Source organism: Chelonoidis abingdonii, chromosome 2 (assembly GCF_003597395.2).
Source record: "Chelonoidis abingdonii isolate Lonesome George chromosome 2, CheloAbing_2.0, whole genome shotgun sequence".
Taxonomy (NCBI): Eukaryota; Metazoa; Chordata; order Testudines; family Testudinidae; genus Chelonoidis; species Chelonoidis abingdonii.
In genome coordinates, this window is record NC_133770.1 from 235,873,422 (window position 1) to 235,887,213 (window position 13,792).

Sequence of the window (13,792 nt, forward strand, 5' to 3'; positions counted from 1 at the left end):
TGTGGATAAGGGAGAAGCGGTGGATGTGGTATACCTAGACTTTAGTAAGGCATTTGATACGGGTCTCGCATGATATTCCTTATGATAAACTAGGCAAATACAATTTAGATGGGCTACTAAGGTGGGTGCATAACTGGCTGGATAACCGTACTCAGAGAGTAGTTATTAATGGCTCCCAATCCTGCTGGAAAGGTATAACAAGTGGGGTTCCGCAGGGGTCTGTTTTGGGACGGCTCTGTTCAATATCTTCATCAACGACTTAGATGTTGGCATAGAAAGTACGCTTATTAAGTTTGCGGACGATACCAAACTGGGAGGATTGCAACTGCTTTGGAGGACAGGGTCAAAATTCAAAATGATCTGGACAAATTGGAGAAATGGTCTGAGGTAAACCGGATGAAGTTCAATAAAGACAAATGCAAAGTGCTCCACTTAGGAAGGAACAATCAGTTTCACACATACAGAATGGGAAGAGACTGTCTAGGAAGGAGTATGGCAGAAAGAGATCTAGGGTCATAGTGGACCACAAGCTAAATATGAGTCAACAGTGTGATACTGTTGCAAAAAAAGCAAACGTGATTCTGGGATGCATTAACAGGTGTGTTGTAAACAAGACACGAGAAGTCATTCTTCCGCTCTACTCTGCGCTGGTTAGGCCTCAACTGGAGTATTGTGTCCAGTTCTTAAATTGCCTAGGGAGGTTGTGGAATCTCCATCTCTGGAGATATTTAAGAGTAGGTTAGATAAATGTCTATCAGGGATGGTCTAGACAGTATTTGGTCCTGCCATGAGGGAAGGGACTGGACTCGATGACCTCTCGAGGTCCCTTCCAGTCCTAGAGTCTATGAATCTATGAATTTTTATGGCTCTAAAACCCACCACGTTATTTTAATTCCTTAAATAAAACAAACACTCTTACCTTACAGGCAATGTCGTGTGTGTCATACTGCAGGGACAGCACAATACTATCCAAGTCAGTGTGGTTTTTGTTTTGTAAAAACAGTCAAGTGGTGCCAATTTTTCCACTGGTAAGACTTCTCAAGCAGTTCATGCCACATTACACACAACTGTCCCACTTCTGACCCATTTATTTATGCGAAAACCTTTGGCTCACGCTCCCACAAACACTTGTTTTAAAAAATTGCTTCAGGTGATTTGTTCTCTTTCCAGCAATTATATAGCTCCATAAATAAGATGCGAACAAAGTATATTTTCCAAAACAGTACTACAGGAGTTAAAAGACAAGTCTGCTAAAAGGAAGTGTATGTATGCATGCATGCGCTTTCAGGACATGGTTTTGTAAGTCTTCACTTTATTTCACCTCAAATTTATGGGGCTCTAATTTAAGACACTACTCACACAAAAAAAGAAGAGGTGATAAACTTTATTATCAGACTGAGCTTTCAAAGGTATCTTGATGAGGGAAAAAAAATATGCCATGTCCATATTATTGTATTTATTGCTTCCTTTATCACTTCTTTCATGCGACAGAGACAAATGGATTACTATAGTTAGGGACGTGCAACTGCTTATTTGTGTACACCTAACTCAATTACAAATACTTAATGTGCACAGGCTAAACCAGAAATTCACAGAACCATGTGGCCAGTTAGGTGCTCGACTACCAAGTGAATACAAAAACATCCAATGTTAAAGAAGACATCAAGCTCTTAATACCTGTGTTGAGTCTGCAATGGTTTATATACAATAACATCTTTGAATATTTGGCCCACACTGTTACTAGTTACCATTTCTTCTTACAATATGCACATGCTGGAAGGATGGTTGAATGTTTGACAGTCACCAGATTTACCCCGGGGGGATTCTGCACCACTGCGCATGCACAGAATTTATGTCCCCATCAGATTTCTTTGCTTCTCTGCGGAAAAATGACTAACAGGATACAAAGGGAAGTCACAAGAGCAGTCATGAGACCCTCCCCAGCAGTATGTTTCAAGTGCCCAGCGCAGCTGGCAAAGAGGTAAATCACCATGGGGTAAGGGGCAGGACTGGGGAAGAATGGGCTGGTGGCTCCGACCCTGCACCAGGCTCAGCTCCTAGTCCCAGATGGGCTGGAGAGGATGGGACTTCCTCTTCCCCTACACAGTATCCCTGGCCATATGAGACCCACCTCTAGATTTCTCCCCTAGCTGTAGGAAGCTCTGCAAACTCTCTCCCTCTCCCCCCCCCCCCCGTGGCGCTTCCTGCACCTATCACTCCTCAGGTGCAGGAGGCAGGGACACTGTACAGGGAGCTGCTCCCCCATCCACCCAACCCCAGACATCCAGACCGCCACCCCCCTCATACCCAGACCCTCCCGTCAAACCTCTCCCCTCACCCAGACCTCCCACACACACCTGGATCCCCTCCACACTTGACACAGAGAGACAGTGCCCTGGGGTGTTTTGGGAGCAGGGACCTGTCTTTGCGCTGTGTCAGGGTTGGGTGCAGCGTCATCGCTGGATCTGTGTCCCGAGGGCAGTGGGAGCTCCACAGTGATCTCCCACCTCCATGCAGCCAGTGGCCTGTGCTCCCCAAAGTCATGCTGGAGCCTTCATTTATTTGACAATTAAAATTTGCAGAATTTTAAAAAAGTGTGTGTGGAATTTTTAATTTTTTGGCACATAATTTTTAAAATTTTGGTGCAGAATGCCCTAAGGAATAATCATTTTAAGTTCCAGAAAGATGGGTCCTGGGTTTTCAATATGAAATTTTGGAACACTTATTTTTCTATCAATTGAAGAAAGATTTAATTTCCTATTATGAAGTAAGTGTGTGTGTGTGTGTGTGTACACACCCACAATATATATGAGATATGGACGGAAATACCAGTTTATTAATTCTTATATGAATTTTTTTCTGAATTTGAAATTTAAAGATAAACAAAATGGCAACTAATAAGTCTTTGTAAGAATCAATGACCCTTAAATGCCTTCTGGCTCTTCAGTTTTACACACACTGAACATATATTACATAAGTTCATGTCAGCTTCAGCTACTTGAGCTTGTCAACAAAATTAAAATATTACTTCTAAAATGGACTAAGTTTTCAGAAAGGAAGTCTTTTAGTCCTTGTCCAGAGCTTAGTCCACAGTGGCTCAAAACTGAAGAATTTGTCTGAGCCAAGAAAAATGAAATGGGTGTAATCTTTAATGCTTAAAGTAAGGGAAGTACTATTTATAAAAAACAGTATTACCAATAATAGATTTTTTTTAAATTTCTGATGTCTATAACAAAGGTGTTTTTTTTTTTTTTTTTAAAGAAACTTAAACAGAGAACTCATTTTCAAAACAGTTTCCATAAAACACTTCTATTTTCAATATTGATTTAAACTAGTAAGACTATTATAGATGCAGTTCAAATAGTGACTATTCTTTTTCTAATCCCTTATTGGCAGCAAAAAATGAAGTGCATATATGGAAGGAACTGTCAGATACATTTAAGATTATATAATTAGATACTCTTTTGAAATTCTAAATTCAAGTAAGTGAAAACAGTGGATTTACAGACACTGGGAGAATAAGTGCTTAAAAGAATATACCAAGCTGTACTCAATTCAATTTACTTAAATAATTTTAATATAATTTTTAGATTACGTAAATTATAAACACTGAAGAGGAATTTTAAGATTTTCAACGAAGGGATATAGAAAAAGAATCAGATGTTTGTTTCCATAGGGTGCTTCTTCTGATAAGATTATAGACATAGGATAGAAATTATTTAATACAAAATTGTATAAGTTGTACTATTAACATTAAATATAATCCATTAACAGTAATATTTATATTTATTATTATACCAAGCAGGTACTATACATGTATGCAGAAGGGATCACTCAAAGTAGTTAACTTGTGTAATAACACTTTTGGCACTTATGCAGTTCACACATTCAGATCACTTAAAATCAGTGGGGGAAATCGAAAATAAACAACTCAGCTTTTAAATAAATTGTATAGCAAAATTAAATGCTGTAGGAAAACCACCACCATCTGTATATTCAGATGAAGTGTATATACCTGTATCTTCAGAACACATGGAAATTACTACTTAAACGCTCTATGAATTTTATCAACTGTGACAGAATTATTTTCTTGTGCTTTTTTAGCCCAGACTCTAATTTCCAGTTTATTAACAATATGCCCTACATTCGTAACTCATTCTGTACTGTCTTATGCACATATTCTATAGGATGTGCTTTCTGAAAGGACAAAAAAAAAAAAAAAGATGCAGAGAATAGGTTTTTAGAGTCCAAAATCCATGCATTGTGCCTGGTAGTAAGTAATACTTGCTAGCAAGGACTTGTAAAATTGGGTATTTAATTTATTTCCTTGAATTCTGCACGGGACTGGCAGGTTTTAATCTTTTTGACATTTTAAGCAGGAAATCTGTTCCTGAAAGTAGGTTTTGAACGTAAGTACAAGTACTTGAGTACTGTAGTACATAAGTACTGACTACTTAAAAAATGTAGCATTGATTAAACCTTGCCTAGTTATTGAGCTTAAAATACTGCAAAAAACACAAAAAGCACAAATTACAAAAAGAAAATACCATCTTTTTGTTGTGTGTATAAAGAGTAAACATCGTGTGGTCCTGAGCTTAGTTTAGTGGCCTCTTGGTATTACCACAATACAAATAATAATAGCAGCAGCAACATTAATGCCTATTTATAGTAACATTAATAATGATCGGTTTACAATTGTTTCCACACTTTTGTTCTAGCAGATGAGCCAAATATGAACTCCCAGTATAAACTATTATAGAGGTAATCATTTTAAAAAACATGCTGATCTAATTTTAAAAAACAAGTTTTATGCCTGTATCTTTCAAGTCACAAACTTAAATTGCGTATTTGTATATTTTGTCCTCTAACCAGGAGAGCAATAAAATCATAAGAGACAACATTCATGTCCATTTTTATGTACTGTGCTACCTTCATTAAACACTTGGTGGAGCAACTTAATTAAACTTTGCAGACTACTCAAACCGGCAAATCTGCTCCCATTTTTGATTAAGAACACTACTAAATCTATATGCATACCAGCATTTGTATTCTTACAGAAAAATATGCTGGAACAATACTATACAAATTGTAGTCAAGAATGTTTACAGTCGCTCTTTCTATTGTATGAATTAACCAGTTAAGAATTTTAATGCTTATTAATTTTGTAACAGTTACTTATAGCGATTCCTGAATATTCTGGAATAAATTACTACAATAAACTGACAACTATTAAGAAGTTAAACGGTAAATTTTGGCAACAGAGAGACTTTTTTCACCTGTGATGAGAGGTCATACAATTTTACATCCACGCAGACAAAAGTATCATAATTCAAGTGAAATGTTTCTTGCCTTTTGTTGTCATGTATAGTGTGAGAGAGACCTTACCTGATTTAACGAATGACTGCTCTGCAGGTTGAATGGACTCTTCAGATTCTGCTGGTGTTGACTGTGCTGGGACAGATCTTTCTTTAAGTCCTGCATTTTTCAGTTATAAAGTTAACTTTAGGCTTTTTTTGTCTTGATTTAATTATATATCAGCATGAGATAATCTTGATAATCAGCATGAGATTCAATTATATTATCAGTAAAACAAATGGACAGTATATGCACCTGAGAATTTACTCAAGCAATGTACTATTCTAGGTTGTCCATAACAGTACATTCTCTGCAAAGACTGAAGCATGTTGGGAGGGTTGTTTGAAGAACAACCATGAAATTAGAAAAATGGGTAAAAATGCCCAAACTTCTTTCTTTGGTATAAGTTTATTGAACAAAACCCACACTGATTTAAACACATCACAATACTGTTCATAGGTTTTGTTTAGTATGAAAAAGTAAAGTATGCTGATAAAAACAGACATTTCTTTTCACTTCAACTATTTCCAAATTTTGAAAATGGTACTTGTGATTTTTTTAAGTTGTCTTGAGTTCTTGTAAAAAGTTTTCATAACACATCTCGCAATAAAACCATTGACTAGGCTCACAAATATAGCTCAATAAATTGTAAAGAAGGCTACTAGCCTAACTGTGCCTTCAGATTCAGCAATCTATCCTTTAGTTCTCTTCAGTCCATAAATCAGGTTCATGAATGCTGTAGCAAAACTATGATTCACGGAGTTCTGGTACAAAGGTTTCCCCAATATAGTAAGACTTGATGTACAACTAAATAAGTGCCTCTGGATCTGACTATGATGGAAAATAAGGGAGCTGCATGTATACAGTGATCAGTGCCAGAGGTAAGAGGATCACAGAATTTCCAGGTGGGAAGATCATCTAATCTCATCATTCATGTGTCCAGTGCAGAATTGTTACCTAACACACATTTTCACTTACTTATGAAGTCTAGTTTTGGAAAGTAACAAGTGAGCGTTTTGAGCCACTCACACAGATATTAGGCTGTAGAACATTCTCAAGAATATCTTGATAATCAGGATAAATTTTCCTTTTCTAGAAGAGTGGATAAAAGCCCGAGTTCTTACTCAATAACCATACTACAAGGTCTACACGCCTCCTGTGTTGTTCTCACTGAAACACATCAGATTGTACTGTCTGTCTCATTAAAAGAAACATTCATTCCTAAAATGTCAAACTCATAAGATTTAAAATTGATTATACATCAGATTTGTTTTAAGATAAACAAAATCCAACATTAGTCACTGAACAATGTTCATTAGGGCTGAAACAGGTCTAATTTTGGAGGCCTGAACAATGGAGGGAGCAGTGAGAACTTTAGTTCCTTCAATTCTGTATCAGGTGTTTTTAGCCAGGATAGTCTTATACAGGTTTGTTTTTTTTTAATTAATTCTCAACAGAACTTAGCCTAAATGAACATCAAAAGATAGAGAAATGACCAACTATAAGTATTTCAACAGCTCTGTAGGATCTTCTAATAGTTACAAGCACAGCTGAAACATGTCGGTACTTAAAATATTTGAAGACTGATCAAAAAAAAACAAAAAAAAACCTGCAGTTCACCACTTTGCATACTAACGCCTCCTCACTTATTTAAAAAAACATAGCAATTTAGACTTCTTGCTGCATATCCCAAAACAAACTCTCAGTTTCAGATCTCTCACAATATCAACTGAGTTTACAAACTGGGCAGATCAACAGAGCACAAAATGCATGTTAAAATACGCACCCATGTCTTTGCTTCGTTGTTTCAAGTTCTCTATTTGTCTTCAAGTATAAACTGACAGAGGAACAGATATGCTGCAATTATGTGATGGCAAGTCAGAAAGCAAACAAGTTGCTCTAAAGTGAACAACATCATACCCCTTTAAAATGGACTTTAAGCCACCGCTTCAGTTCCATCAGCTTTTTACTATTATTCTGTTTAGAGAATTTTTTCTGAAAGCTAAATCTGCATTATACACCTTAATTTCACAACCATTTCTGGGCTATTCTGAACTATTATTTATGTAAACAAGTACTTTTACATTACTTAACGGGATATTTGAAATTACTGTGGCACAAGGATTGTTTAACTCATATCTTTTATACTAATAAAGCTCAAGGGTTTTTAAATTAAATTATCTGGAACAGCATGAGCAGATTGCAGCAGACCAGCAAATCCAGAGTTAAAAGATTAATATTGCATATTTGACTTTTTTTTTTTTTTTTTTTTTTTACACACACTATACCCATGGAAACCAAGCAACTTAAAAAAACTAACATTGTTTGGGTCACTCAAATGCAACATACTTATGCAAGACAAATGACTAATGTCCTCAGAATATGCTCTTTCAAAAAGGTGGTACACTATGATGAACAATCTTCTGTTGCGATGTTCTTTGTAAATATAATTTCCTTGATTGAAACAGTACACATTTTATTTTCAGGCTCTTAAACATACCTTTATACAGGAATAACTCTATTGCATTTAGATGTTTGATTTTAATGAAAGGTGTTTAGAGACACAATCCCACGTACTAAGTTACAGAGTGACTGATTTTTCACACACGAAGCATGTGTATGTTTATCCCATTTAAAACTGTATACATATTGGAATTCAGAGGAAAAACGTAAATTAACAATTACAAAGAAACATGATGGTCTGAACTACATTAGAAGTTTTCATGAAGCTCCTTCAAAACAACAGAATCTTAAGTTAGGTCCAATACAGCAAAATCTTATACACCTGCTTAACTTTATGCATCGGAAGAGTCCCAGTGAAATCAATGGGACTGCATATGTGTATAATCTTTGTAAGATTGTGACATAACAGGAATGTTGGGGTTTTTTTGTGTGGCTTTTTGGGGGGCGCGGGAGCGTATGAAGGAGAGTTAATTCTGCCTTTTTTCCTCAGTACCATTCGATGCATGCAACTTAAAAATACATACATATATAGTCTTAAATATAACTGCTCTACTCACTTTGAAGACCATTTTTACTGCAAGTGTAAAGTTATTTTTTATGTATACTGAGACATCTGTTCCAGTTTCCCATTAGGAGAAAAAAAAAAAAAGCAAACTGCAGTATGGCAGTTCAGAGCTTGGAACAGATAAGAGGCATTATAGAAAGTATGACACTCAAATCTCCACCTCCTCTTCTCCCCCACCCCGCCCCCCCACCGCAGTACTTTTCTCTGTTACCAGATATAAGAAAAATGTTAATGTATATGTCCTCAATCCAGACACTGGAGGGACCCTAGATGTAATCTGCCAATAGAAGTACTTCCAGTACCCAATTACAAGAAAAGTGTTTCTCTATCAAATATTTATCTTCATTTCCAACAGATTACAATGGAATAAGAGATAAGAGTATAATATTGTTACTGAAACTTAAACTTTGGAATAGTCTGGGCTGTTATTCAAGAATAGATATCAAGACCCATTTCCAAAGGACATTTAGAATATTTTTCTAGAGCTGTTCTGAGAGATTTCTATATTCACTCCCATATTTTTGCTAATCATCTCTAAAAAGTACCCTGATCAACACGTGGATGTGTATATATACACTTTATAGTTTCTAAATACTGGGAAAATAATTCAGTATGTCATTCCCGCTAATTATGACAACTTGTGTTACATTGTACTGTTTGCCATTGTTTTTGTTTTCAAAAGCATTGTTTCCTTCACAGCATTATATAAAAATATACTACTGCACCTGTCACCTATAGGTCTTAAAGCACCTTATAAATACTAAGCCTCAGTACAACTAAGCATGCATATATGTATTGGATCAACTGAGAGACAGAAGTGAAGTGATTTATACAAGGTCACAGAACAGTTTATGGTAGACCCAGAACTGCAGAGTCAAATTCCAGAACCTTGACAGGACCACCAGCCACTATAGTCAGTGACCCTCAAGTATCATTTTCAGATTTTGTTCAAGTCTATTGTAATTTTATTTGCAATGATTCAGCATATAATCAATTCTATTGTTTGTCTAATAAAATCAGGATTGGTACATAAAGTATCTCTTAGATACCAACTAGAAATTAAGTAAAGATTTTGTAACATACTGAAATACAAAATTTCTTCAGAAATAGTGTAACATTTTATTTACCCCAATTAATAAGACTCTTGGATATTTCTCATTCTTCACTGCTGAAAATAAAACAAAAGAAATACCAGTCCAAAAAATGAGCTAATGTATAGAAGTAGAACATTTAGAACTATTGTAGGAATAAGCTATTCTATGAGTGGCTGCAATACACAAATCTGTTCTCTAATCCAGTCTAGCCAAAATACAAATAATGGTATGTCAGCTTCCTGAAATTTGATCAGCAAGCAACAACTCCCATTTAGACATCTCAGTAAATGGCTAGAATTTCAAAAGCAGTAAGCACCCAGAAGCTTCCATTGAGAAGGGAGCTGCTGGCTTCTGAGCACTTTTGAAAATCTGCCCCCAATTTTGGGTGCTAAATACTTTTGAAAATCTCACCCATAGTGAACTAACAAAGGTTTCAGACAAAAGATGAAGCCAACACAGCAGTAATTTAGCACAGTAATAGCAATACAAAACAAACTGTCACAGAACCACTGAAAAACATTACAGCACTCAATAAAAGCATCAGACTCTGACAAAATGTGTTTCGCTGACACTATTTCTAGTTTGTATGCCTTCTAATGAAATTAGAATTAGTTTCTTACAACAGGAATTTTCACAACTTAGGTAATGTTCAGATTATCCTCTAATAATACATTAATAAACTTCTACATATGATCAACAATGTTTTTACACTCTTCACATATTTACAAGAAAAATGTAACACCTTAATACAAAGCAAGAGACATGTATTTAAGGGTTTGATATTGTATGTAAAAAAAAGTCCTACTTCAAAGCTATAGAAACAATTTTTTAATGCACAGGACTTGTGGTCAAAAACATTATGTACACATTTGAGCTCCACAGCAGATATTTGTTGTGTGTTTACAATGCAAGTACACACATAAGCAGTCTGCATAATCATTACTCACACTGACTTTCAGAAAAATTGTTACTAATACACTAAATTATGTCACCAATACACTAATTTTTTCTCACCATCAAATTCCTATTTCTTTTTTTCCTCTCATCTTCCTTTGCTGAATTTTCAGAAACTCCAAAAGGGATTTTAGCTATCTTTTTAGTTACTGTGTCTTTCCCTGCTTGAGAAGAGGTAACCTCCTTTCCAGGGGCTGATTTCTTCATAGTTTCCTTGTGTTTCACATTTTTGTCTATTCCTGATTTTTCGTTTTCCTTGCCTTTGTCTTTTTTGACCTTGTCAGAATCTTTCCTCAATTTAGCCACCTCAACAGCTTTCTTAACCTTTCGGTCAGCAACTTTTCCTTCCATGGTTTTCTCTCTCTTTTCAGCTTTGTTTTCCTTCTTCCTGGATGCTTCTCTCTCTCTTATTTTCTTGAGTGGTTCTTTAATTGCTTCTTTAGCTTCTCAGATTTTCATTTAAAAAAGGAAAACGTTAATTAACAGCACCATTTTTAGATCTTGGAACATAATTTTGTGCAAGATATCTGCATAACTCAATGCCAATTGCAGCTCCAAACCTGAATAATCGAAGATGACCACCCCATATTCCCCCCCAACTCCAATCTAATGCTGGCATAGCTAGCAGCCTATTTAATCCATAACAAAATTCATGAAATATTTATGCAGAAAGATCTCTTGATGCCTAAATAATTAGGATGGCAATTTAAAGCTATTAATACATTTATAAAACTACACAAATTAGATCTGAGTTTCATACTGAAGTCTTAAATCATGCAGCAGAAGCAGAAAATAAGCTTCTTATATTAAATTGCTGTATTTTCAATTTCATACTCTAATAAAACTACTTTTCTATAACTAATACTGTTAATTTACTTTTACAGAACACATGCTTTTCAATGACTGTCTAACACCTCTTTGATCCTGGTACTTTGAATCTTATAAGATAAAGCAAGTATTTTATCTGTAAGACTACCTTCTTTAAAACAAGATCTACTCATAAATTTTTCAACCTCATAGATCAGCAAGGAAATTTATAGTAACTAATATCTATAGCATAACACTTTAGGGACACTGTCACCTTAGTTAGGCCAAAGATCACAAAAAAAGTTACTATGACTAGGAAAAAGGTTGAGAATCCAACAGTACTGTTAGTCAGTTAAAGCCAGAATAGGGAGTACTAGAAACTGACAGTAAAAAAAAAAAAAAAACACCCACACAAACTGATCAGTCTATTTTCATTGTACAATGAAATACAAATTAAAAGCATCAAAGGTAAATTCATTTTAAAATCTTGGCATTTTAATAAATAGTATATATATACATTTTATTATGATTTTTATCTTGACATTGTCCCTTTCATACTTTATTTTTTCTTATTTAAATTACAGTAGCTTACGACTGTGATGCAACATCCAGATAACATGCAAACAAAGCAGATCAATACAGCCTTCTCAACTACTGAAAGTACACTTAAAAGATGATCAATTACAGTAGTATTCCCCATTTTAAATAGAAGGTGTTTGAAACTGGTAGAAATTTTCAAAAAGGGAGGGAATGTTTATAATAATGTTTGTACTCACTTGTCATCAGGATTTAATATTTAATTTCCTTAACAATATGCAGAAAAGGTGATTCAGCAAAATAAAGTTACTTTGACGCTATTTTCATACTTTGTGAGTATGTGGTGGTTGGGGGGAATCTATGACAAAGTAACTTTCCACTTTATACAAAAACCTAAAAACTAGAAAAATATTTTGCTTACTATGATTGGGTTAGCACAGAAAAAGAAGTCATTTAGTTTCAGCCCCCTTCACACTTACAAACAAAAGAAATTATTCTGGTCCTCTTCCAATGAAAAGCAATAGTAATTTTTTTTACCTATGTAATTTAGGTTTTCAATCCTTACTCAGGAAAGTCTCCCCTTGAAACCTACTGGAGGTTTTGCCAGAGTAAATAATAATGAAAGCTGTGATGTAGGGTACTAACTGATTACCTGTACCTTCTCATTACATTTTCTGCATACAAATAGAATATACTCTTTCAATTCATAAAATTTATAATTCAGCCACCATATATCCTCCCAATAGGTTCTCTACATGATGTGCAAGGACTGAAGGCATTTCTTAACATTCCTTCACTACAATACCATACAATTCTTCAGTAAGAACCCAAACACAACTAGTAACTAGATGGCTCATTTATTAATATTTTGGGAAACACACATTTTCAAAACAAGTTATTCCAAACACAATGCAAAACAAAAAGCTATAAACTTCAGCTGGCATGCAAATATAAGAAAAAATAGTATTCATATGTGCATGAGAGCTTTACCCAGTTGACAATTTTTCTAGCCATCTTTTCACTGTAAATTAACAAAAAAAATAATTTGATACGCTAGCCTTAGGGGAAAAAGTGATAACCAATGATGGCATAAAGTTTGTTACATTCAACAAGCAGGCTGCCCAGTACAGAGTAGTAGATGCAACAAATTATTCCTGGTAAATGTTTCTTCAAACAAGACTAGAATTGCAAACAACTCTAGAAATAACATAACATCCAATTATAATGGGAACAACCACTAAACTCTACTTTAATTTCTAAATCACACTTAAGAATTACTGGATGACATTCTATGGCTTATGTTAGGTAAATTACCAGACTATATGATCCTAAAGGCCCCCCTTCTGCCCGAAGATCAATAAACCCCTTAAATATCTGAAAACAGTAAAGATGTCATTGAAGAGGATTAAAGAACAAAGCAAAATCAGGGCACATATTCAAAATGTATCTCTCTACATACACAATATGAAATAACAGTTGCAAGACATAATCAGCGAAATCATGCAAAAAAGTTGCACAAAATGTTTTTGAATAGATTTACATTTAATTATATCCTGCATTAGGAAAGCACTCAAAGTAGCTGCAGATGGATAACACGAATTTGAAATTCTGACTGAGAATTCGCTGGGTATTTGTTTACTGCATCTCCAACTAAAAAGACAACTATCACATCAAGCATTAGTAGCCAGAGTTCAATTACCTGGTTTGCAAATCTCATGCATTTCAGGCATTAGAAATTATTTGCACAAAACTCACTGACAAAAGACGCATCAAAGTACCTTTGGCCTTAGCTTTTCTCTCGTCTACCCCTCCTGGCTCCTCTCCTAATGTTTGTAAGATGGAAACAGGTTATAAACATTTTTCTGATATTCAATACATTAAGCAAACAGACAATTTACCAATGCAGAGCAACAACATTTCATTGGCTCTTTCTGGTAGTTAATGTTCAGATTTCTTCCAAATGCCAACCATTTCTAAATATATTTTGAATTATATATTTGTTAAAATGAGAGTTCTT

At 35.0% G+C, this 13,792-nt stretch overlaps 1 protein-coding gene across 16 annotated transcripts in view; it reads right to left on the minus strand.

Moving 5' to 3' along the window:
- The window catches only part of ASPH (aspartate beta-hydroxylase), a 522,004-nt gene that overhangs the window by 434,885 nt on the left and 73,327 nt on the right, over positions 1-13,792 (minus strand). For 15 of the 16 annotated variants that reach the window (XR_012655352.1, XR_012655354.1, XR_012655353.1 and 12 more), the window contains one exon: positions 5,386-5,475. The exons of the other annotated variant lie outside the window; for it this stretch is intronic. Coding sequence is in view for 12 of the 15 variants with exons in the window: in XM_075063044.1 (XP_074919145.1) it covers positions 5,386-5,475 (90 nt within the window). In the remaining 3 variants the exon portion in view is untranslated. The remainder of the gene's footprint in view (positions 1-5,385; positions 5,476-13,792) is intronic. 16 annotated transcript variants of the gene reach the window in all.